The sequence below is a fragment of the Electrona antarctica genome (assembly GCF_951216825.1).
Source record: "Electrona antarctica genome assembly, chromosome: 4".
In the NCBI taxonomy this organism is placed as follows: Eukaryota; Metazoa; Chordata; class Actinopteri; order Myctophiformes; family Myctophidae; genus Electrona; species Electrona antarctica.
In genome coordinates, this window is record NC_136809.1 from 42,868,503 (window position 1) to 42,896,002 (window position 27,500).

Genomic DNA, 27,500 nt, shown 5'->3' on the forward strand with positions numbered 1-27,500 from the left:
GCGCGCGCGTGCGCGCGCAAGTGTGTCACTGTCATGTAAATAGTAGTCTTCAGAGACAAGAAGTGATGCCAAACACTGGTAGCCAATATTTTATTTTAGGACACAGAGAAAAAATTAAGTCTGGGCAGGTAAACTGCCTTCTTCAGGGTATAGAATATATTGGCGTCTCTTTGAGACTACTACATTATTCTGCCGTGGGGCCGCCACCACTATGAGGACCTTGGTGTGCGTAGCATTCTCGTACAGCAGTGTCAGTGTCATGAACCATAATTTGCCATTATTTAACCCCACTAATATTATCGTTATTCTGTTGCTTGTCTGTGGACGTGTGTGTGTGTGTGTGGTGGGGGGGGGGGGGGGCATGTAGAAGGTGCACTCATGTTGCCAATTAGACGTACACACACATTCCCCAGTGGAGCATAGCGATATGGATGTTACTGTGTCAACATGCTAATATGGTCCATCGGTGTGTGCTGTGGCGTGCGTGCGTGCGTGCTGCGTGCGCGCGTGCGTGCATGCGTGCGGTGCGTGCGTGCGTGCGTGCGAGAGAGAGAGCGTGCATGCACATGCATTGCATGTCTGTGTGAATTTAGACTGGATTCAAGGTCAACTGTTTCATTCTCTCACACTTGCACTCTCTCTGTCTCTTTCTCTCTCCCCACACACACACACACACACACACACACGCACACATGCACACATGCACACACGCACACACGCACACACAGAGACAAGGTGTGAAAGCCTTGCCTCTCAGAAAGCGCAGCAGGGGTTTTTCCAATCTATCTTAGTTAGCATCTACCCCCCTCCTCCATCCTCTCTCTCTCTCTCTCTCTCTCTCTCTCTCTCTCTCTCTCTCTCTCTCTCTCATATCTCCCTATGCCTCTCCTCTCATCCTTTTTCTTCCATCTCTCTCCAGTAGTTCGGAGCTCTCTCCCCCTCTTTCTCCCTCACCCACCCACACACTTTTATCTTTGCAGTCAGGCAGGTATTGGGTCACTCCCCCCTCCTCCTGCACAGCATGTGAAGGACCCCTGCTGGTTTGGCCCCTCTGTTGGCTAATCAACATCCGCTAATGGAAAAACAAGCACACACACAGAGAGAGAGAGAGAGAGAGACAGAGAGAGAGAGCGAGAGAGATACAGACACAGAGATACAGACACAGAGATAGAGAGAGAGAGAGAGAGAGATACAGACACACACACAGAGAGTGTGTGTGTGTGAGTGTATGAGTGTGTGTGTGTGTGTGTGTGTGTGTGTGTGTGTGTGTGTGTGTGTGTGTGTGTGTGTGTGTGTGTGTGTGTGTGTGTGTGTGTGTGTGTGTGTGTGCACGTGAGCACGTGAGCGCGTGTACGGATGGACGGACGGACGGACGGACGGACGGACGGACGGATAGATGTTATTGCTAGATGGTGAAAAGGAAGGGAAAATTAATGCAAAGCTTTACCCAGCTGATGGTTCTGATGAGTATCTGTTTTCCGACACAGGGGCGTTGTCGAAGAGAGGAGAGCACTGCTCGCCCAGTAGCTCATCAATCACCGGCCCGGTCACACATTTTTCATAATTCACAGAAATTCGTGTGACACCGAGGAGGGCGCCGTCAGCGACTATAGTTCATCAGTCACATGCCAGTCACGGACTCCTCCACACATAACGCAACCTTGTGTAGAGAGATACAAGTATGGATAGAACGTTAATAATTGAGTTCTCTGCGGGAGGTTGTCTTTGATGTGTTACTGCATGTGGAAGCAGAGCATTTCTGCATTCGTGGCACTGGCTGGTATACCGTTGCAGCATTATCAACCTCTCCTCTGTGGCTGGTACCATTACAGCATTAACTTCTACGGAACTCTGGTAGCCTCCTCCCCATTACAGTGTTAACTTCGAGCACACATAAGAGCTTCTCTCTCTCTCTCTCTCTCTCTCTCTCTCTCTCTCTCTCCCCCCGTTTGAAGTATCTTTCATGTCATCAGTAAACAGTATATGATGACAGCATTGCAAACAACTCTGTGTTGTGTGAATGTCGCTCGTTTGATTTCATTTCCCATGCTTATGTGAATCCTATAAATGTGTTCCTCTTGGGGTGTGGGGGTTGAACGTGTTGACTGACATTAAATTGAACACATGCAGTGCATGTTCATAAACATGTCGTAAAACTAGACAGTGAGCCCGCTTTCATCTCAGAACTTTACTTTCTTATAACTAAAGAGCGCTGGTAACGCCCGTTATTGAACCAGCACTCTATAGCAAAGATTACTATATCATAACATACTCAGGAATATACGGAGATGGCGTATGTGGTAAAGTCCCTGCATGCCCACCACCACGGAGGTTGTGGGTTTGAATCCACCGTGGATTTGTCGAGCGTCTACACAGACATAATTGTCCTGTGTTTTGGTGAGGGAAGCCGGGCGGGGAGGATGATAATAGTCACTGCAGGTACACCTATATACGGGCAACTGGAGGCAGCACCTATCAGCAGGGAGTGTTGGGCGGGAGGAGCAGGACGAATGCCCTATAGACCAGGGGTTCTCAACGTTTTTGGCCGGGGACCCCCGGAAATGCTTTGGCAATGTCTCGGGACCCCTGCCCCGCCCCCTCCCGACCCCCAATATAAATTGACTGCTACAATAACCTTAAACCATTTTGGGCAGGAACCCCTTTTGGTGTTTTAAGCATTGTTATAATTTAGCTATTGAAAAATAGCAGATCTACAAGCTCATAGCGCGCCACTCGGTAGGTCTGCTATTTATTATTTTTTTGAAAATAATTTGGGTAACCCCTAAAATAATTTGGCGACCCCCCCGAGGGGTCGCGACCCACGGGTTGAGAACCCCTGCTATAGAGCGTCACAGTCCGGCCCCCTTTCAAGACGACGACAGGCCCAGAAAAGAATTTCCCATGCATTTTTCCCATAGACGTTTCAAAAAGTATTTATTTAAAGATCTGTAAGCCTCGGACAAAGCCTACTCGGAAAACATGACAACAAACAAAAATGTGGGGGCCTAACAAATAATTAGAAAGACGAAACACCTTTTTGTTTTTGTTTTTCTTCTTTGTAATTATTTGTTCGGCCCAAAATATTGTCAGTAGAATATAACAGCAGTGACAACACATGCAGAAATCTGTGTGAGACGGAATCTAAAATTGGAGTGAAAAGGGGGGTAAAAAAAAGAGAGGTTTATTATTGATGTTTTATAAAACATTAAGCAAAGGAAACACATCAAAAAGGACATTTCAATTCAGGATAAAAGAAATGAAACGCCTCTCTCTTACTAGGAAACACCGTTTCAGGATGCAGAGCAAAAGCACAATAAAAAGGCCCTTTTGAATCCTACAGTAAAGACAAAATTCCATGAAAGGCAGCGGCAAACAGAGATGTTTGAAAGCTGTGATTTAAAAGAACTGAAGAATAGCTTTATTGTCACATCACACATTTACACTGAAATGTGTTTTTGTGCATATTCCATCGTATCGTTTTTCGTTTTTCTTTCCGTAGAAAAAGAAAGGGAAGAAGAAGAGTTGGGGAAGGAGATAAAAAGTAAAAACAAAATCTACATAATTATTTACTCATAAACCTGAGATAATATATACACATATGAGCATATAGCGGATGCATACTGTGCATTATCGTTAGTTGAGTTGCTAGAATAAAACATGGGTTTAACGTGCAAAATCTCAGAGCATGTCAACCGCATAATCCACATAAATTAGACTCCCACTGGTATAATGTGGGTCCAACTGGGAGTTGTAGAACCTGCAGTTTTCTGGTAGTTTGTTTCCTGATATGTGATGCATAAAAACTGCTAATGCTGCTTCTGATTCTGGGGACAGAAAGCAGACCTTTCCCAGGCCACCTGAGAGAGGTCTGGATGGTTCATGATGTCACGCAAGACCAGGAATGCATAATAACCATTCAATGCTTTATAGCAGTGGTTTTCAACCCTTTTCATATCAATTATGTATTCAGCATTTGAGCCACGGACCACCATTTTGATGACATTTAGCCTCTCAGAACCAAAACTAAAGAATATTCTGTTATCGTTGAGACACAATTCCATACAGTTGGCAAACGTCTATCAAAATAACAATTCTTCTACATTCTCTAATTGTGTAGACTTCTTGTTTAACATTAATGTAACTCTTGAGAGCGTAAAATGAAACCAAATGGACCCGTACAGGTCCGTTTCATTTTACACTCTCAAGAGTTAAAGATCTATAAGAGTCCATTTGGTTACCAACTCTCCACCATTTTAGCTGCATGGGGACCACCTGGAACCCCCTCAAGGACCACTGGTGGGCCCCGGACACCTGGTTGAAAACCACTGCTTTATAGACCAAATCAATTCACACAGACAGCCAGTGTGAGGATTTAAGAACTGGAGAGATAATGCTCTGCTATCACTGGAGCAGCAGCTTTTCTGAATCAAAGTAGCTGTCGCCGGATCGATTTGTATCACTCATTTTAACAACGACATATCACTTACACCTCCTTTAAATAGGATGGTCTTTTCATGTAAGCAGCTAGATAACAGACATTTGTCTCATGGTTGTGGATATTACTTACATATATGCTATTGTGGTTATTTCTTATACAACTTTGGGCAGTGGTTTTTTGTATCAATACTGCAATGTAGAAATACTTTATGTAGAAATACTCTGTTACAAGTAAAAGTCCAGAATTTACTTGGGTAAAAGTACGAAAGTATTTGTATCAACAATGTAGGCCTACCAAAGTAGAAAGTAATCATTATGCAGAACGTCCCATTTAGTATTCATAATACTAAATCATAATAATAAAGTATTCAAATGTATGACATGTATAAAAATATGTATGTAAGTTCAGAAATTTTAAAATACTCCATGCAGTAGAGTAAAAATACCTCAACATTGTAGTAAGTACAGTACTAAGTACATACATGTACTTAGTTACTTTACACCACTGACTTTGGGTATAGCTCTCCTTTTTCACCACATAAGTGGGGTGTTCTTCATCCTGATTGGCTGAATGGAGGCTGTGGAGAGAGATCAGGATTCACTAATGGAAGGCCACGCACGCACACACACATGTGCGCGCGCACACACACACACGCGCACGCACACACGCACGCACACACACGCACACGCACACGCACCACAAATTCCATACAGTATTATATTGTTGACCACCTAATGCCATATCTAACTTTTTTTGTGCATTTACTGAAATGTGAGTTTAGCTCCAAGCGGTCTCAAGAGTCGCCCACAGCGTTTTAATGGACCAGCGACCAGCGCTTTCTGAGCACCACAGATATAATAGGATATTTATGAGAAGCTTTCAAATGCAATAGAAATGGTTACAGCATTGGTTTTGGTGGTGGTTCTATTAGATAGTATATGGGTATCACAAATCCTGGCTTCACATTAACCACTTATACAACCCGGGCATCCTTATTTTGGGCATGAGATTTTTCTTTATTTTTACATTGAAGTATCGGCCCCCCATATCGTATAAAACTGTGTTCCCGATGAAACTTTTTCATATATTTCATCGATAGATTCCTAGACTTGTTTGACAGCACCGTCGTCAGTGCATGTTTGGTTCATGTTAATGTGCATTTCAAACATTTAACCACTTAAACTGTCAAGACGTTTCACTCTTACATATGCTCCTCTTTTTTCCCTTCTACACCAAACCCCTTTGACGACAACTGCCGATCTGGCAAGCTCACAACGCCTCACAGCTCGAGGCGTTGTAATCTTGTATTGTCTTGTCTACAATACATTTTTATCTATAGATACAAATGTATTGTAGACAAGACAATAAATACAATTCAGCCCTTGCACCTTGCAGGTTCAAGGCTGGTGTAGAGCAAGAAAGTTACAGAGTACAGCTTTAATTGGAGAAAATCTTAGTAGAAGTTATTTCATATCCATGTAGACCTGACATGAGGGCTCAGATTTCACATCAAATGTTGTTTTGTTTAGGTTTTCTCTGTGTGTGTGTGTGTGTGTGTGTGTGTGTGTGTGTATGTGTGTGTTTGTGTGTGTTTGTGCCTGCCTGCGTGCGTGCGTGCGTGCGTGCGTGCGTGCGTGCGTGCGTGCGTGCGTGCGTGCGTGCGTGCGTGCGTGCGTGCGTGCGTGCGTGCGTGCATGCGTGCGTGCGTGCGTGCATGGTTGCTTAGGAAAGTCGAAGCTATATTACAGTTACAGGCTGATATAATAAAGTGCAGGTTCAAACCAAGGCCAAGTTCATTCTTTTACAAGGCGTGCGTAGGCTGACAGGTACAGTAACACATGTCCTGACCGGGATTTGAACCTGCGTACAATCTCCTTAACAAGCGTATCCCCAGACATACACCTCTCCATCTCCATCTCTCTTTCTCTCTCTCTCTCTCTCTCTCTCTCTCTCTCATACACATATTATGGGATGCATTTTCATGCCCTCAGCATAATATCGTCTCTGTCGTGTGGAAACCTCGTTATGTCCCAAATAGTTGCTTTTCGTGATTCAAAAGCAAAAGCAAATTCAAAAGTAGCAGATCCACAGGCTCAAAACGTGTCGCTTCGCACCGCGTTTTGAGCCTGCGGATCTGCTACTTTTGATGCATTTGTGCGACGCTGTAGTGTGATCAAGTAGGGGGTTTTCAGTTTACGAAGAAACGCACCGAAAAGTTAGAACATGGAGATAGGAGGTTTTCTGCCCGGCAGACGTACAGCGCTGCGTTCTCCAGTTCCATTGCATATTGATTGGCTGTGGACTGCGGGAGCACTCCGACGCCACGGTCAGATCATTATTCACCGTGCAGAAGAAGAAGAAGAAGAAGAAAAATTTGTCGATATACTGTAGCATAGAACTCTGTTTTTTTTTAATCGTAAACACAATTTAAAATGTGGAAAGGTTTTGAAACATTTCATCAACACAAATCTTCTATGGGGTGTCCCTGGCATGAAATATTTTCAGATGGGGGTCCACAGCCAAATAGTATAGGAGAGGAGATGAACTTTATTCAGCTTTGTCAGTAGAACAACATAACGGATCATAACAGAATACATTTTAGATTTTAGTGCAGGTTGTCTCATTTGCATGCAGTTTAATTAGTTAGTCTCTCACCATCTGGTGCCATGCTTGAACAATATGTATAGCCTATATATTACACACATATTTTACTTGAACCGTGCTTTGTGATGCAAAGTTATTGTAATTAAGCTGTCTCTGTATTTTCAAATAGCAGTGTTTTAAGGTTGTTCTTTAAAATGTCCACAGAGGCTGCATCTCTCAAAACTTGTTGGAAGAGCATTTCAAAGTTTAATTAGGGGCTATACAGCCTGAAAAGTCACCTTTAGTTTACTATAGGGTACTATAGGGACAAGTGTGATCAAATAGGGGGTTTTCAGTTTATAATCATCTCTAACTCAGGGTTTGACCTAAGCTTCATGTATGAATTACTGATCTGATATGTGTGTCAAGGTGCATGGACTGATCCATGGTAGCAGTTGTAGTCACATTCACCCACAACCTCCACTGTGCTGTAGATACAGTAAAGGATCTTAGTATTATGTGTCTGTGGTGAAAATCAAACCATGAGATTCAGTTCTAAAATTAGGTGCGAGTGACCTATGTGGTCAGGAGGAAACCATATTCTTCCACTGGCCCTGGTCGCCCTCTTTGGTAGACTATCATACTCAAAACATCAAAGTGTCCCTTATTTTCAGGCAATACATACATTAAATCAGTGTTTACACTATCAGTAGAATTATAAAAGTAAAATAATAATTACCCCTCAAAAACTCCAAACAGCAGTTAAACTAGGTTTGGAAATATGAATGTGTTTTAGGAAACACCACTTGAGATGCAGAGTGTTTTGGTTTGTCATTTTGTGGATGTGTGAATTATTCATCTTCTCTCCTCTTCTCTCTTCTGTTGTCTTGTTATTTTTGTCTGGCTCATTTTGTTAAAAATAAAAAGACACTTCAACCCATGCACGCACGTACACAGAGCACTGTCCTTTTAATCTTACATGCTGTGTGATCCTCTGGAAACCCTGTGGTGAGAGTGAGAAATGCTACCACATGCTGTGACACACGTGCGTGCGTGCGTGCGTGCGTGCGTGCGTGCGTGCGTGCGTGCGTGCGTGCGTGCGTGCGTGCGTGCGTGCCTGGTACTTCAGGCCAGAGTGCCCCATGCACACATGCACAGCGTTTTCGCACCATTACTTGTTTGGTTTTGTTTTATCTGACCACCAGGTGTCTTACCCAACACCATACGATGCGAGAATGAAGTGTAGCCAACACCAACTCGGGGGTCCTGATTCGCTCGCTGCTCTCCACACTCTCCTATCTAGCACCGCAGGGTCTTGAGCTCTACCTTGTTCTTAGCTAAGTGTCACGCCACAGTGCATCTACGTAGGAGGTGCGCTTCTTGCCGTTCCTGGCTGTGCCCTGGGTTGGCTCCCACAGTGTCAGTTTGCTTGCCTCTAGTTCGGGTGCCTGACACAGTGCCCTGCCAGCCTCATCCTTCTCTCTTCAGCAGTGTTGGGCAATAAATAGGAGAGTATAGTATTACTTATTACTTATTACTCCTTAGAAAATGTAATAATAATAATAATATTATTATATTATTATTTATTAATTGGAATCAAGAGTAATAATATATTACATTAAATTACTTCCACCCGTCCCACCCGCAAAAGAACACAATCTGTTTAGCCAGCTCCAATCAGCCAAACTGAATAATTGCAAGGATATAAAATAAAAATTATAAAATAGTCAACAGTCTCTCATCAGTCTTTTTTTGTTGCATATCCAACATCAACAATCTGAACTGCACACACTGGCTGTAGCATCTCAAAACGGACAATAGTATGTATTGTATACATAAACAACAAACAATACAATCAAGCAACAGTCGCTGACCTTTTTGAGGCAGCCTGACAATGAACCTCACAGGTATTATGATGAACTATGATGGATGAGGGTGAATCAACTGTGTGCCTGCGTGGGAGGCGTTCAGTGTTTTCAGTCAGCTTAACATTCTCGTGCGTCTCTAAACACATGCTTCAACAAGTTAGACATCTTTTTCGCTGAGGAAAGTGTTTATTTTTTGCCCACGCAAAGTTTACAACGAACATTAATATTCTTGGCATCTTTGACAGACAAGAATTCAAAATAATGCTGATACATTTCTCCGTCATGTATGTATGTTCTCATCATCATTCTAAAAAGAACAGATCTACAAGCTACAATGTATCTCTGTTGTTAGCTGTTGATAGCTTGTAGATCTGTTCTATTTTCGCATGCCATGCGACAACTTTCTACTATGTGTACATATAGCTCTGGTCCATAGCCTTACCGCTTCTTTCTGCCCTGCATTAAGGCTCTGCTACTTTCGCTTTAAATCTCACATGGAACTCAGACCAGCCTCTCCTCTTTAGTGGAAATCTCAAGAACGTTTGATCTACTCACCAATACAAAGACGGGTTGTGTCATTAGAAAGCCTACTTTCCTTAGTGGACGCACTCTGAGCCCCCCACCACACGTATAAACGGTACTTTTCTCTATGAGGCAATTCTCTGGGCAATATCGGTAGAGGGCGCATTGGAGTAACTAAAAGTATTTTTTTCCCAGTGGAAACAAAATCCCTTTTTGGCCAAAAAGTACCGTTTATATACGTGTGGTGGGGGGCTCAGAGTGCTCCCACTAAGGAAAGTAGGCTTTCTAATGACACAACCCACCTTTGTTTTGCTGAGTAGCAAAAACGTTCTTTTTATTTACACTAAAGAGGAGAGGCTGGTCTGAGTTCCATGTGAGATTTAAAAGTGAAAGTAGCAGAGCCTTAATGCAGGGCAGAAAGAAGCAGTAAGGCTATGGACCAGAGCTAGTGTGCATACAGTAAATGAATGAATGAACATAAACAAATCACGCTCATTAGTAACGAACAACGCAATGTTTTTTGGTGTTTTTGAGTAATTCGTTATACTACACATTACCGGGTAAAGTCATAATATTACAATAATATATTACTAGTAACTCGTTACTGCCCAACACATGCTCTTCAGTACTCCAAAAGTAAATAAATTACTGGCTGACAGGTGTCTACCATACATTTAATGCATTGGGCTAAGTCAGATCAGACTTAGCCTCGGGTCCACCTATGCTTTCTCTATGGCATAGGCAGCTCTCGGCAGGATCCGCCGGGAGAATCTAGACGCACCTGCGCGACATGAGACTAATTAATTAGAGCGACAGAGAGAAAGAGGAGTGTGTGTTGTAGTGGATTATTTAGAACTCACATCAGAGTCTTTAAGAAATAATCAAGGTAGAGAGTGGACTGACACAATGTCACTTTTATTACAAGGAGTGGTCCGGACCAAATCCAGGGAGGAAGCACGGATGCAAGCTTGTTTACATCTCTCTCTCTTATACACAATGACAGAGCAAAGAATACATTGGAGGTGTGGTCAGTGGACATGGCCAAACAAGGGTCTATGTGAGAATAGGTCATCTGACAGACGACCAACAGGTGATCTGTGATGACTCATGTGAATGCAGTCAAGACAGTTAGTATTCTCATCTTCAAAATCCATTACAGTGTGTGTACGGGTGTGCGTGTGTGTGTGTGTGTGCGTCAATTTAACAAAGGTGCAGACGATCAGAATTCAGCAGAGAGGTTTGCCTTACTCTATGCCGAATTGAAGTGGACTCGGTCCCAGACTTTTTTTTCCCTCCCTGGAAATAAAAGCGTCTGGGTTTCTGAGGCTAGATCAGACTTAGATCGAGAAAGTAGAATTCTTTGTTCAGGTCTTTGTTCAGTTTTGACTTGTTTATTACAAGTTGACAGATAAATATAACTTCACAACCTTTTGGTAGTATTTTTATCAGCTGTTGTTGTTGTCAACAGATTGAGTCTTACAAGCCCTAGGTACCGTTGAGAACAGTGGTTTCCAAACAGCTCAAAGACTCCCAAAAAATAAATGAGATATGTTTGCCTGGGACCAAACTAGTGGCTTTGTGCCGCGCTGTAAGCTTTTTTTCAAGTTGAGCTTTTTTGTGAATGTTTTTTGAAAATGTTTTGAAATAATAAAAATGTATAGGAAACAAAAAATAAAGGGATCCATAAAAATGCGTCCCCGACCCAATGTTTTGGAAACAGTGGTTTAGAACATTAAGGACTTGGTCACTACAATGGACATTGAGTCCAATTGTTACTTTTCAGAATTCAAATTCCTGAATTGCCGATCTACAAGCTCAAAACGCTACGATGTGATGTGTTTTGAGCTTGTGGATCTGCAATATTTGCTACTTTGGTGCAGTACATCGAAGTAAGGCTTTAATTTACGGAAATATATGGAGATAATATGTTTCTGCAACTGTGTGTGTGTGTGTGTTGAATTGTGCATTCATTGAATTGTGCATTAATTGAATTGTGCATTCATTGAATTGTGCATTCATTGAAGGATTAACGCATACAGTAAACAAGGGAAAGTGCTTTAAAGTGAAATCAACTGAAGTACCATAACTAGAAAGCTACAAGGTGCCTTTAAAAACCCGCCCACAAACAAACTAATGTAAATGAGTCCAGCTGGAGGGCTCTCTAAACAAAAACACATTTAATGTGAGAGAGCGTTTTTAATGACAACTCACCTTTAAATATTTATAGTCACTCTCACCCTCACACTACACAATGGAGATTAATGGGCCTCTCTCTCTCTCTCTCTCTCTCTCTCTCTCTCTCTCTCTCTCTCTCTCTCTCTCTCTCTCTCTCTCTCTCTCTCTCTCTCTCTCTCTTTCGGCTATTATACTGGGTGAAACTAGGCATTAACGGGCATTTATGGCAAATGCATTTGCACAAAAACAGTCCTGGGGACTTTCCATGATCTATGCAATTAACATGATATCATGATGATATCACTGTCTAACAACTCTGTCTGTCTGTCTGTCTGTCTGTCTGTCTGTCTGTCTGTCTGTCTTTCTCCAGGCATACTTTACAAGGGCAGCGGCGAGAACGTCTTCATCTCCCAGCAGCCTCCAGTCATCAGCAGCATTATGGGTAAGCGCGCGCAGCCGCACACACACACACACACACACACACACACACACACACACACACACACACACACACACACACACACACACACACACACACACACACACACACACACACAAAACACCTCAACAGCAAGGAACGTGACACTGTGTGTAACTTTAGTAACTTTAACTCATTTTCCGCCAAGATCGTCTCTGGAGTCTTTTTAGTTATATATTGATTTCGGTTCACAACTCTGTTCTGCACACACTCGTAACACTCTGGTTCGGGTGCAATGGTCCACTGGATTATGCTGTCTATGGGAACGGAGTTTTTATAATCCTAATATCTCGGCTTCTTCTTCCAGGCTGTGTTTTTGATCAAAACAAGCTTGATTTGCGGCTCATTTCTATAAACGACATGATCGTCGGTTACAACATGTATGTTTTGCGTGAATTAAATAGCATTCGCGGGACCTGAAAAAATAGCGATTTTCCACTTCCTGTTTCTCTGTTTCCGAGAGAAACGGCTTTCAAAATAAGACGGTTAACATTGAAGTTAACGGTTGCGTTCTACGAGTATCAATTCAGCCACCAGATGGCAGTGTCGCCGGCGAATGAGTTAATGTTCGTGCACATGTCACCGGGAGGGTTTATTTTGTGGGATTCATTCTCATTAATTAAAACTACAGTCTGTGTGTTATGAGTATGTACATGCAATTAAGCGACATACAGTAGTTATTTACGGCCCTGCTGTCACCCCCCTCCCCCCCCCCCCCCCCCCCCACACACACACACCTGTGTCTCTCTCTCTGTCCCCTTCTTTCTCTCTCTGTCTCCTAGGTAACGGGCGGAGGAGGAGCATCTCGTGCCCCAGCTGCAACGGGCAGGCGGAGGGCAACAAGCTGCTGGCTCCCCTGGCGCTGGCGGTGGGCGCCGATGGCAGCATCTTCGTGGGTGACTTCAACTACATCCGGAGGATCTACCCGTCCGGCAACGTGACCAGCGTCATGGAGCTGAGGTGAGCGAACAGAGAGAGAGAGAGAGAGAGAGAGAGAGAGAGAGAGAGAGAGAGAGACGTATGCATGACGGCTGCTCTGAATGACGGAAAAGAACACTTAACTCATTTACTGGCAGCTTCCCTTCTCTTTTTCTCTTTTTATTCTGGAGACCCCAAAATTCACCCCAAAATGAACCGGAAAAAGTTGCATTAATAATGAAGCACGCATAAATAGATGGATGTTTGCTAGTTCTTAACATCAAAAATGAGTGCATGTGACTTTAGTCTTTCTATCTGGAGATTGCCTCTATATTGAACTTTGATCTAATACTCATTAGTCTAATAACTAGTGTGCCTTTTTTGCCTTGAATTCTAACTCTATAAAATCTTTTTCTCCTTTCCTCCTGTGTTCTTCTACTCTCTCTCTCGTTTCCTCTGTGTGCGCTGAACTAAAGAAACAAAGATTTCAGACATAGGTAAGAGTGACTAACACTTTAAATCAGGGGTCTTCAACAGGGGGTCCGGGACCCCTAGGGCATTCCTCAGAGATACTGCAGGGGGTCGCCAAATCTTTGCGTGATAGGGACTTTATTTTTGAGGGGTATTGAGGGGTTTAAGTTGATAAATGTCTGAAAATACACATTTTTAGCAAAAGGCCGATGCACACCTCAGAAGGCTAGTGACAGGTGCGTAGGGCAATAGAGCATACTTAAAAAGGGTATCTTTGAAAAACAAAGAAAGGGTCCTGCACACTGTCAGACACATGCCAAAATGTTGCTCTTTATCGGGTCAGACCTGATAAAGAGCAACATTTTGGCAAGTGTCTGACAGTGTGCGGGACCCTTTCTTTGTTTTTCAAAGATACCCTTTTGAAAATACACAATTGACATGAATCCAATATGTAGTGGGCGTCCCTGCTTCATCTCTCTCTCAGCTAAGAGGTCCTTGGCCAGAAAAAACGTTGAAGACCCCTGCTTTACATGAACCCTTTTCCTCCTTCTGCTATACCTTTGCTGTTTTGTTCACTGAAAGGTCATCCCTGTTTGTCACTAACCAAGGACTTTAGCATACGTCATTAGCATCAAAGATAATGTCACGTCCAGAAGAGTTCATTGTTATTGTAATTGTAACATGTTCCATTCTCAGGGCAACTCAATGCTTCATCACGGGATTATAAGCAATGTTGACATGCACAAGAAAAGTATTGTTTTTCACAAGACGTGACTGAGCATTAATGTGCAAAGTGCCTTTTCCCGTTATATTATTAACCTACCTGCCACAGACTGCCAGATGGCTGAGATTGTGAGGTTATTTTATGTGACTATACCTATATTGAACCCACAGGGGAATGTCAGCCGCCCAGAGACAGCACAGCAGTTAAGGGTACACAGATACAGAGTAAGGAAAGTGACTATCAGCAATAGAAAGGTAACAGATAACAATAGGAAGCACCACCATAGCAGTATACAAACGTACTGTATAGCCTGCACCGCAGAGCCATCAGTCACATAACGTATATGTCTGGATAGAGCTGTCAGCTTTATCAGCTGACAAGTCCAGTCTATGCTATCTACCAAGAAGCATGGGGACAAAGGTGTAGACGAGAGAGAGAGAGAGAGAGAGAGAGAGAGATGTACGTCTGATTAAATAGGCTATCTTCTCCCCAATGTGTGCCTCTCTCCTCCTCTCTCCCTCTGTGATTCGGGCCTAGTCCTCCTGCTAAATGGAGCCCATTCTTCCTGTGACGGCCACAATGAACAGCCTAGTCATCATTTATTGTATAAGTAACCCAGTGGAGGGGGTGGGGGAGGGTATAGGGGAGAGGAGAGGAGAAGAGACTGGATGGGATGACAGGAGAGGAGTTTTGGTTGAGTTGTTATTCTCTCTCTCTCTCTCTCTCTCTCTCTCTCTCTCTCTCTCTCTCTCTCTCTCTCTCTCCCCCCAGAAAAAAACAACACAGAATACTGTCTTTCAGGTCCCAGGGTATCTGCAGTTGTTTAACTTGTCGTTTTTTTCCTTCTAAACGAGTAAGCGTGACCACCTGACGTGTGTGTGTGTGTGTGTGTGTGTGTGTGTGTACACGTGCATGCACGCTCGTGTGTGCCAGCCAGCGCCGCCGGCGAAAAGCAAACCAACGCATCTCATTTCTGACTCCAGTCGATCGCAGGCTTTTAATTAAATTTCACTCTTTTTTTAGCCTTTAATTAAAGCGATCGCCTCTCGGGAGCATGCAGCGCTGTGCTAAAGGACGGTTTTCAGGAGATTTTTATTTACACAGTAAAAAAAACCCTCCGCATTAATTTATCCATTTGTATCTCTGAGAGTGTACCTATGGAACCAAATGGACCCAAATGGACCTTTCTTTATTTCTTCTGCAGATCTATATTTTTATTATCCTATATTACTATAAAGATACTGACTCTTTTTGTTTTGCTCTTGTTTTTCTCTCTTCATTATTATTTGCCACATTGTCTGAAGGAAGCCGAACAAAAATAAGTATGACTCTTATGTACCTAAAAAAAACAACCATGGAACTTCATTCCTTCCGTTTTTTCCTTCGTTCATTCCTTCCTTAACTTCCTTAACTTCCTTCCTCCTTAACTTCCTGTCCGTCCGTCCGTCCGTCCGTCCGTCAGTCCGTACTTCTGACTCGCCTCCATTCTAAAACGGTCATCGTACTTAAAAAGGCATGTTTTTGTTTGTTTTTTCGGCGGACTAAATTGTATTATACTCGATGTGGCTTCGCTCTTCTGAACATTAGACCACTCACTGTATCCAGTGCTCTTCTGAACATTAGACCACTCACTGTATCCAGTGCTCTTCTGAACATTAGACCACTCACTGTATCCAGTGCTCTTCTGAACATTAGACCACTCACTGTATCCAGTGCTCTTCTGAACATTAGACCACTCACTGTATCCAGTGCTCTTCTGAACATTAGACCACTCACTGTATCCAGTGCTCTTCTGAACATTAGACCACTCACTGTATCCAGTGCTCTTCTGAACATTAGACCACTCACTGTATCCAGTGCTCCAGACCCAGCCATCTCTGCTGTTTGTTTACAATCATCTCCGAGGTTGTTTTGACAGAATTTGTCTCATAGATTTTGCCATTTCTGATGACAGATACAGTGGACAAAGTGTGTGCTATGTCTCTGGGTTAAGTATTCGCTCTGGGGTTGTGTATGTCAGTGTCTCCCAAATGTTTTAGCTCAAGAAATAGAAGCTGAGTCACCCAAAAGACAAGTTTGATGCAACGTGTTGTGAGCTTGTAGATTATTTTTTTCTTTTCATAATTTTTATCCCACGATTTTGCAACCCATTTTTTTCACCCAGTGTCAATTATCTAATGTAATCCTGGGCGCTACAGTTCCTCTGCCAACCTGGGGGGGGCAGCGGACTGACCTCATGCTTCCTTCTATGCATGAGGAGTCCAAGCTGCTTTTTTTCACCTGACGTGGGGGAATTTCCCCGGCCAGACGTAGCGCATGGAAGGAACATGTTATTCCGACCAGTTCCTTTCCCCTCCATCAGGCGCCCCGGCTGGCCAGGGGGAGGTGGTTTTAGAGACCAGGATTACTGCATGTTTTTTGTGAGGGTACCTATACCCTATAGGGGACACGGGGAGAACATGCAAACTCCACACAGAAAGGCCCTTTCGCCAACCCCACCTCGGGGATGGGCACTGATGACGCGGAGGAGGGAACACGCCCCCAGCGCCCACAACGTCCCCAGAGCTTATAGATTTTTCACTATTTCTTAAAAATATTTGTTTCCTTCTAATTAATGGATAAAAGTAAAATTAAAAACCTTTTGTTTTTGTTTTTTATTAAAAAAGAAAAAAGAAAATGTAGGAATAAAACAAAAAAAACGGGTATTAACTCCTGACTCAAACATTTGGCCGTGACCCACATATGGGTCCCCGACCCACTGTTTGGGAAATAGTGGTGTATGTGAGACTGTATGTATGTGTGAGGGATCATAGAGATAGTGGTGTATGTGGGACTGTATGTATGTGTGAGGGATCATAGAGATAGTGGTGTATGTGGGACTGTATGTATGTGTGAGGGATCATAGAGATAGTGGTGTATGTGAGACTGTATGTATGTGTGAGGGATCATAGAGATAGTGGTGTATGTGAGACTGTATGTATGTGTGAGGGATCATAGAGATAGTGGTGTATGTGGGACTGTATGTATGTGTGAGGGATCATAGAGATTTTATAACGTCCCATGCCAAGCCTGGCATGGGACGTTATAAACCTGTCCACGGTCCGTTGCTGACACATTGCAGAAATATAACAATATACATCACGACCACATGCTGCGGCAATGTTTGGCAACTTAGAAAATCTTGAGGTTTGCAAGAATTGCTGGAGAGAACTTTGGCCAAAATGTATTGCGTTCGTCCATTGTCTCCGCAATTCTGGTCATTTTGTCCTTACAACTTGTTTCCACAAGAAGTATGCTGCTGGCTTAAGTTATGTGTCCTTGCATTCTCCCAGTTTGTGTGTGTGTGTGTGTGTGTGTGTGTGTGTGTGTGTGTGTGTGTGTGTGTGTGTGTGTGTGTGTGTGTGTGTGTGTGTGTGTGTGTGTGTGTGTGTGTGTGTGTGTGTGTGTGTGTGTGTGTGTGTGTGTGTGTGTGTGTGTGTGCGTGCGTGCGTGCGTGCGTGCGTGCGTGCGTGCGTGCGTGCGTGCGTGCGTGCGTGCGTGCGTGCGTGCGTGCGTGCGTGCGTGCGTGCGTGCGTGCGTGCGTGCGTGCGTGCGTGCGTGCGTGCGTGCGTGCGTGCGTGCGTGCGTGCGTGCGTGCGTGCGTGCGTGCGTGCGTGCGTGCGTGCGTGCGTGCGTGCGTGCGTGCGTGCGTGCGTGCGTGCGTGCGTGCGTGCGTGCGTGCGTGCGCGCGCGTGTGTGTGTGTGTTTTATTTTTAGCCGTGTTAATTAACAGGCATGTGATCAGCTGTTGACATGCACCAACCACGGAGACCTGGGGGGGGGGGGGGGTGTGTCTGCGTGCGCGCGAGCGTGTGTTTTTTCTTCTTTTTTTTTGTCCATTATTTTTCACCCGGTGCCAATTGCCTAAACTGTAATCCTGGGCGCTACTCTCCCTCTGCCAACCTGGGGAGAGCCCCGAACTGAGCTCATGCTTCCTTCAGTGCATGAGGAGTGAGCAGGCCGACTGTGCCACCATGCCCCTGTGCATGTGTGTGCGTGTGTGTGAGACGCACGCCCACACGCACACATCTATATCAGCCTGAGTGGATACGATGGCCCATCAGTAGCCTGTGACACATTCTTAATGATGGTTGCCCTACTGTCACGCAACATCATTCTCTCTCTCTCTCTCTCTCTCTCTCTCTCTCTCTCTCTCTCTCTCACACGCACGCACGCACGCACGCACGCACGCACGCACGCACGCACGCACGCACGCACGCACACACACACACACACACACACACACACACACACACACACACACACACACACACACACACACACACACACACACAACACACATTAAGACGTATCTGTTTCTCGTGGCTCACCTCATCAACTTCTCCTTTCTGCACGGTACAATCCTCAGTGTTAATGTAACTCCTACAAATGGAACCAAATGGACCATTAACACCAAATTCACACAAGCAGCGGTGAGAGGTTTTCTGCAAAGCTGCTAAATAAGTGTCATGTACAAACATGGTAGATCTGTCTGGTTTCCATGCTATAGCTGATCGACAAGTTCACAACGCGTTGCAATGTCACGCATTATGAACTTGTAGAATAGATCATCTATTTTCAAATAGCCCATGCATAGTATTTGGTTAAAGTTATTAAACAGTATTTGATGCCCACAATTTATCTGACGACCCCTTGGAAACCCCTCACAGGCCCCACTTGGAGAACCATTGGCTGAGTCCACGTCACTCTGTCTGTGTCGCCACATGCCACCGAAGTGGGAAAAGCGGCTCTCCAAAATAAAGGATGCAAGGCTCAGATGCACATTCTCATTTATTTGGAACACTTGCGCGTTTGGGCCTCAGCCTGCCTCAGAGCAGATTTCAAAAGCGCTCCCAATAAATTAGATTATACAACCGGTCGTTTCCATGAAGCAAACAACAGGTGGTTTCTGCGCTGCCTATGGAACTCACCAATCGGCTCGTTCCTGCACCAACGCAGGCGACAGTAAAGCACACCCTCTCGTTCCTGCAGCAACGCAGGCGACAGTAAAGCACACCCTCTCGTTCCTGCAGCAACGCAGGCGACAGTAAAGCACACCCTCTCGTTCCTGCAGCAACGCAGGTGACAGTAAAGCACACCCTCTCGTTCCTGCAGCAACGCAGGTGACAGTAAAGCACACCCTCTCGTTCCTGCAGCAACGCAGGTGACAGTAAAGCACACCCTCTCGTTCCTGCAGCAACGCAGGCGACAGTAAAGCACACCCTCTCATTCCTGCAACAACGCAGGCAACAGTAAAGCACAACCTCTCGTTCCTGCAACAACGCAGGCGACAGTAAAGCACACCCTCTCGTTCCTGCAGCAACGCAGGCGACAGTAAAGCACACCCTCTCGTTCCTGCAGCAACGCAGGCAACAGTAAAGCACAACCTCTCGTTCCTGCAGCAACGCAGGCGACAGTAAAGCACACCCTCTCGTTCCTGCAACAACGCAGGCAACAGTAAAGCACAACCTCTCGTTCCTGCAGCAACGCAGGTGACAGTAAAGCACACCCTCTCGTTCCTGCAGCAACGCAGGCGACAGTAAAGCACAACCTCTCGTTCCTGCAGCAACGCAGGTGACAGTAAAGCACACCCTCTCGTTCCTGCAGCAACGCAGGTGACAGTAAAGCACACCCTCTCGTTCCTGCAGCAACGCAGGTGACAGTAAAGCACACCCTCTCGTTCCTGCAGCAACGCAGGTGACAGTAAAGCACACCCTCTCGTTCCTGCAGCAACGCAGGTGACAGTAAAGCACACACTCTCGTTCCTGCAGCAACGCAGGCAACAGTAAAGCACACCCTCTCGTTCCTGCAACAACGCAGGCAACAGTAAAGCACAACCTCTCGTTCCTGCAACAACACAGGCGACAGTAAAGCACACCCTCTCGTTCCTGCAGCAACGCAGGCGACAGTAAAGCACAACCTCTCGTTCCTGCAGCAACGCAGGCGACAGTAAAGCACACCCTCTCGTGTAATATTGCATGAAATATGTATCTGAGCCAGTCTTGCATACTTTATGCCGCTTCTCCACTTCGGTGGTATTTTATTTAAGTTATATTTATAGCTGAGCACCCACTGGCTAAACTAAAAAGGCATCCAGAGGAAGAGGACCTGCTTTTCTTTCTTACTCGAACTTTTCTCTATTTTGATGCTTTTCTTTTTGTTGGCTCCGAAAGCGCCGGTCATTGAACCTAGTCACTTTCTCAGAATGCAGACACGGAAAAACAGTTGCTTGTGCAAATGTGATGCGAGGGTCAAGTCAACGGCATTGGTTCCATTTGTATATACTCTTCAAATGTGATGCGAGGGTCAAGTCAACGGCATTGGTTCCATTTGTATATACTCTTCAAATGTGATGCTAGGGTCAATTCAACGGCATTGGTTCCATTTGTATATACTCTTCAAATGTGATGCGAGGGTCAAGTCAACGGCATTGGTTCCATTTGTATATACTCTTCAAATGTGATGCGAGGGTCAAGTCAACGGCATTGGTTCCATTTGTATATACTCTTCAAATGTGATGCGAGGGTCAAGTCAACGGCATTGGTTCCATTTGTATATACTCTTCAAATGTGATGCTAGGGTCAAGTCAACGGCATTGGTTCCATTTGTATATACTCTTCAAATGTGATGCTAGGGTCAATTCAACGGCATTGGTTCCATTTGTATATACTCTTCAAATGTGATGCTAGGGTCAAGTCAACGGCATTGGTTCCATTTGTATATACTCTCAGTGATGTAAATAGGGTGCGTTTTGCGTCCCAAAACGCACTTTATAGTTTTGGGACGCTAACTCCGCTCAACCTCTGCATCCACGGGATGCACTGCTGTACTCAGTCAGCATACACAGTAATAATAATCCACGTGGGGAAAAAAAGAAATCGTGGGGAGAAAAATGCGGTAAAACAATAATCTACGGACACGATCATTTTGCATGCCCGCATCCGACCTCATCCTATGTTATAAAACATAAAATCCACGTAGGAATCGTTCTTGTAGAACCACTAGTCTGTAACAACATTGTCAACACAGCGCGATGTGCGCCGCCATGTTGGCTCTGACTGAGCGCAGCCTCTAAGACTAGAGCCGTTTAGAGACGGAGAGTGACGACAATGGAGTGATCAGTGACGCATGCAGCCGCACGAATAAGCAGTGAATGGAGATGTCGCAACTCTCTCAACTAAACGGCGCTGCCTCCGACAGAAATATTTAGGGGAACATGTTTTAGCGTGACAAGCAGACCCGATTCAATGGGAAACACACATTGTGTAACACACGCGGATATTTTGACTAAGTATAATAATTGCAACTGCAAACAACTTTTGGTTGGTTTAAGCTATGTTAAATCCACTGTTGCCCACTATTAGTATTTCTTACTGAGTTGTGCTTGCTAATACTACTAGCCTACATTAATAAAAATATACTGTATAGGGCTATTTGATATGTTTATATATTTTTGTTTTATAAAATAAAATAAAAAATGTTTTATTATTATTATTTTTGAGTGGTGCAACCACTCCCTTACGGAGCTATGTGTGTGGGCGGGTGGCTGGGTGTCTGGGTGTCTGGGTATGAGCACGAAAACAGCATGGTTGTTTTTCACCATCTGTGCGCAACCTAATGCACACACAAACACGCACGCACGTATTAACTGTATGCTTTCGGGGGTGCCAGTACATTACAGTACAGTAGAGGGGCCGCCACACACGGTAACTCTGTCATTCTCAACCGTTTCGGACGCGACGCGGCACGCCAGAACCGGCCCGGCCCCCTGGGCATGTTCCTGGGGGTCTGGAACATCCCCCCCCCCCCCCCCCCCCCCCCCCGCGAACCCCCACACGGAGTTGCATCCCCTCACTTCACACAGGTGTGATTTTTTTTGGGACTCATTGGAATTTTTTGGGACTCATTAGAATGACCACCTGTGCATCCCGGGACTCATTACATTGAAAACCTATTTACATCACTGTACTCTTCAAATGTGATGCTAGGGTCAATTCAACGGCATTGGTTCCATTTGTATATACTCTTCAAATGTGATGCTAGGGTCAAGTCAACGGCATTGGTTCCATTTGTATATACTCTTCAAATGTGATGCTAGGGTCAATTCAACGGCATTGGTTCCATTTGTATATACTCTTCGGCGAATACAAGCTATCGTGTAGCTTAGTGGTTCTTAACCTGTGGGTCGGGACAGTGAAGTTTTTTTATTTAAAAATAATAATAAATAAAAGTAAAGGAAAGAAAAAGACCATGCCGTTGACACAATAACTCGTGTTGTAAGCTTGTAGATCGGCTACTTTCGCAATATTTATCTGTGGAACCGAGTCAAACAAAATGTAATGCCTCAACTGGGGGGGGTCCCCAGTTCAAATATGATTATTTTGGGGGGTCGCAACCTGAAAAGGTTGAGAACCACTGGTATATACTGTATAGCTTACTGTAGTTAGTAGTTCCTGCATAGCTACAAGCTTGTGTAGCTGTGCATTTTCAAAACCTTTTGCAGAGTATCCTCAGGTTATTTCAAATATTCTGTAAACAACACAATAGGTCACAAACAGACAGACAGACAGACATTCTGGAATGTCAAGCATGCATACATGAACCTATAGTCTTTCATTCTAACCAATCTTCTGGATGTTCTTTTTCTTTAATTACCCTTTCTCCCGTCTCCCTAGATGGGGTTATAAATATTTTATGGTGGTTAGACATTTTGAAAATTGTGAAACTTTCTCTAACAAAGTTTCCTTTTCCCCCCAATTTACAGCTGTCTTTGTAGCAGCCAGACAGCGACTCTGAATGTGTTGTTGTTGTGTTGTTTCGTGCCTTAAGAACAACAGCATTGGTGTGAAGATTTTTTTTGCCATTTCTGCATAATGTATTCTGCCTTTCACATCACTGTAGGCCACAAAGCTACTGTCTGCAGGCTACCATTCCTTTTCAAAGTTGACTCACAGTGTTTGTAACTCTGGTACAAAGTCTAACGGAGTTGAGCTTGCTTCAACTTCAGCTACAAAGATACAAAAGTGTTGTTCACCATGCATGTATAACATTCCTCTCCGTGTGTGTCTCGGTCGAGACATGACCTTTGACACGATCTAAAAATGTCACAATAGAAGAGCAGGGAGACAACATGCAGGTTCCGCCTTGTTTATGTTGAATTTGCTAAAACTGAAAAACAAACATGATATGCCCAGTCACCATGCTGCACATGTGATGTCCCTTTTACTGACACCAAGTTTAAAATAAGAATTGAATTCACAGAAAAACACGTTATTTCAATGGTAGTGGATGGAGAGAAAGGATTTTTGTCCAAACATGAAACGGCAACCAATGGGTGCGAAGAGGGACACAACCACGGGTGGGACTTGACAAAGGGTGAATTGTATAAGTTATATTGCATTAACATACAAATTGGACAAAATGTAATTTTATTCATTCAAATTTGCATAGTGCATTTCCACCTCTCTTTACACAGTTCCTGGTTGCATTGACATGACATGCTTGACATGTTGATCAACACTTTAACAGCACCTCAGCGACAGATCGTCGCTTTGTAGCTTTTGTAGCTAGCAGTGTGAACACAGCATCGTCAGATAAAAGTTTGCTGAAAGAAGTGAAAATTAAATGTTTAGATCTTGTTGTTTCTGTGAAAATTATGATGTTAACCCTCACTCCCCACCCCCACCCTCCACCGTTCATCTCCATAGCAACAACCCCGCCCATCGGTACTACCTGGCGACGGACCCGGTCACTGGGCAGCTCTACGTGTCTGACACCAACTCCCGCCGAATATACCGCCCCAAGATGCTTAGCGGCGCCCGGGAGCTCATCGGTAAGAAGGTTATGCACAAGCACCGAGAAACATGCACGTACGCACACACGCAATATAGAAAGATACACATATCAAGACACCATAGTTGAATAGTTCTCATAGTTCTCATTTTGTACCAGAGTTACATTTTTATTAATATTGATGTAACTGTAAAATAAATGAATGCAAATTGAATTGAGTGTGTGTGTGTGTGTGTGTGTGTGTGTGTGTGTGTGTGTGTGTGTGTGTGTGTGTGTGTGTGTGTGTGTGTGTGTGTGTGTGTGTGTGTGTGTGTGTCATATAGCGAATGGGGAGGTGGTAGCTGGTACAGGAGAACAGTGTCCTCCGTTCGATGAAGCTCGTTGTGGAGACGGACGCAAGGCTACTGAAGCACAGCTGCTGGGACCTAAAGGTACTCACTGACAGACAGACAGACAGACAGACAGACAGACAGACAGACAGACAGACATTTTAAAGGGTTAAAATAAGCCTCATTACCATGGTAACAGACTGCCTCATTGTCTTACCTCTGTTTGGATGTGTAGTGAATGCTTCAACACGCTCTCTCTCACACGCACACACCTGAACGTCAAAGCTGCAGTTATTTTAATGAATAAACATTCGGTCTCCCTGCATGGCCTCCACATACTGGGTGACAATTTAATGTCAATGAAGTTATTTTTAATCCACAGATCTCTCTCTCTCTCTCTCTCTCTCTCCCCCCCAGGCATAGCGGTGGATAAGAATGGCTACATCTACTTTGTGGACGGTACGATGATCAGGAAGGTGGATCGTAACGGCATCATCTCCACCCTGCTGGGCAGCAACGACCTGACCTCGGCTCGACCCCTGACCTGTGACACCAGCATGCACATACGACAGGTAGTAGTAATGTTGACAATGTGTAGACGTTTAACACTTGGTAATGCTCAGAGTTTACAATTTGGGGGTGCGTTCGGAAATTCAGAAACGTTACTTGTTGGCACCCTTGACGGATTCAACATGCATCTACATCCAACAGAACGCCCTTGCCAAAACAAAACACCCTATTCAGTATTCAAAGACAACGAGCATCCACATTCAGAGAGAGAGAGAGAGAGAGAGAGAGAGAGAGATAGTCAGTGGCCTAGACAAAGACAGACACCTCACCATGTGTGTGTGTGTGTGTGTGTGTGTGTGTGTGTGTGTGTGTGTGTGTGTGTGTGTGTGTGTGTGTGTGTGTGTGTGTGTGTGTGTGTGTGTGTGTGTGTGTGTGTGTGTGTGTGTGTGTGTGCGTGCGTGCGTGCATGCGTGTTTGTTTTGGTGTTTGTAGGTACGGTATTTGTGTGGATGCGTGTGTGTGATAGAAGGGCTGTGAGTAATGGTGTCTTCCACCCAATGAAAATACTTTCTACAGAGAGCTCTCTTCAGAGACCAGGCCCGACAGATGGGTGCTGTCTGTCTGAACCAAACCTCTCATCTCCATAATTTAACCTTTCATGTTTTTACATCCTCTCCTCTTGTGGATTCCAAAGTATCAAACATAGTAGATCTACACGTTCAAAAGTGCAGCGTTTTGAGCTGCCTTCTAGCTTGCAGATATGCTACTTTTCATTATATGTGTGACAGTTTAGTAGGCCTATGATCAAGTATAGGGCGTTCAATTACAGAAACAAGAACACAAAAGTTAAAATATGAAGATAAGAGGTTTCTGCCCGACAGCAACGATACGATATATATATTTTTTTACATATGAGGTTTCCACCTGACAGACGAGACATATTGCCTCTTGAAGATGTTGGTGTTTGTCCATAAATCCGTGGCCGTGACCTGCCGCCGTGGCTCACGGTTTGCTGAATCAGTCTCTTCTTTTTAAATTGCTTCTTAAGAACACCGCCGTCCCTCCCTGACTGTGCTGCTGGGCTGGGCTGTGTGTTCATGACAGGCAAACATTGGGTGAGAATAGCCGATGTACAAGCTGTACCCAACGTTGTGAGAATAGCCGATGTACAAGCTGTTTCCCCCCAAAGCCCACACTGCCAAATACAACGTTGGAGGATTTGTGTGTGTTTTTAGCCTTTACACTATGGTGCTCTTCGCTAACCTATGAATCACCGTTTGAATCTCATTGAAAACCAGGAACAAGGAAATCACATGATTGCCAAAACAAAACAGCTGCCATGCATCCACTCAATAGATAATGCACTTTTAGAAAGGCCTTTATCTCTGCGTCTGTGCCTCTTCCGTGTCCGCCATCATGGCATTTTCAATGGACCATAACAAGGGAACGGGATCGTCGCTTTGACAAAAAGCGACATCTCTCCTAGTCCTCCTTTCAGGACACCAATGACCTCTGGGGGGGGGGCAGGTGTTGCCATGCTGTTGAACGAGACGTCACATGAACCAGGTTGTTCTTTGCTGTGTGTGTACGTGTGCGTGCGTGTACATGTACGTGTATGTGTACGTGTGCGTGTGTAGGTGCGTCTGGAGTGGCCCACAGACCTAGCCATCAACCCCATGGATAACTCCATCTATGTCCTGGACAACAACGTGGTGCTGCAGATCACTGAGAACAGACAGGTACGTTAACACACCTGTTTAATTTATTGATCTATTCTAATCTGCAGTGTAATGACTTCATCTCCATGTGCTGGAGGATGGCAGGGTGATACTTCAGCTAATCAGGCACCATTGGGCTGTTTACAGCATAAAAATAATACATAAAACAGACATTGAAATAAAAATGAATCAATGAATGAATCATTCAATCGACATCATTTTGCAACGTCAGCATTGATTGAGACCCTTTCGTTGCCTTATATAAAGTGAGAGCATCAACTCATGCCATATTTGTGTGTGTATGCATGCGTGCGTGTGCCTGTGTGCCTGTGTGTGTAGGTGCGCATCGTGGCGGGCCGTCCCATGCACTGTCAGGTACCAGGCATCGAGTACACCACCATGGGTAAGAAGGCGGTCCAGACCATGCTGGAGGGAGCCACGGCCATCGCTCTGTCCTACAACGGAGTTCTCTACATCGCTGAGACCGACGAGAAGAAGTTGCACCGCATCAGACAGGTGGGACCACAGTGCAATAAAGTCCAGTCCACATGACTAAAAGTAAATTGTCAGAGCTGACAATTGACATTGAGAAAGGAGGTGTTTGTAAGTGCTATTCAAATTCGTTGTTTCAATGGAAAGAAGTGTCGGAAAAGTAACTCTTCTCTTTTGTTTCAGTAACAAAAGAGAAGAATTAGCAAGGCAAAACAGTGAAAAGAACCTTGGTAATTTCCACTGGTATTTCCAGTAAAAATGCAGGAAAAGTACAAGAAAGGCTGAAGTGTTGGAATGGCTGTAGAACAAAATCCATTCCACATATCACGCCGAGTAACAGCTTGTTACTTTCACTGACGCCGTTGCCGTCTATACTGAAAGCACATCTGATATTCGATTTTGCCGTTTTCTCTAAACAGGCCTATAAGCCTGTCAGTTTACCA

The 27,500-nt window shown here is 44.4% G+C and overlaps 1 protein-coding gene across 1 annotated transcript in view; it reads left to right on the plus strand.

The window, feature by feature from the left end:
• The window catches only part of tenm3 (teneurin transmembrane protein 3), a 411,418-nt gene that overhangs the window by 333,993 nt on the left and 49,925 nt on the right, over positions 1-27,500 (plus strand). The window contains exons 26-32 of the mRNA XM_079498542.1: positions 11,957-12,028; positions 12,847-13,024; positions 23,924-24,048; positions 24,332-24,439; positions 24,755-24,909; positions 26,485-26,586; positions 26,905-27,081. Coding sequence (XP_079354668.1) covers positions 11,957-12,028; positions 12,847-13,024; positions 23,924-24,048; positions 24,332-24,439; positions 24,755-24,909; positions 26,485-26,586; positions 26,905-27,081 — 917 coding nt within the window. The remainder of the gene's footprint in view (positions 1-11,956; positions 12,029-12,846; positions 13,025-23,923; positions 24,049-24,331; positions 24,440-24,754; positions 24,910-26,484; positions 26,587-26,904; positions 27,082-27,500) is intronic.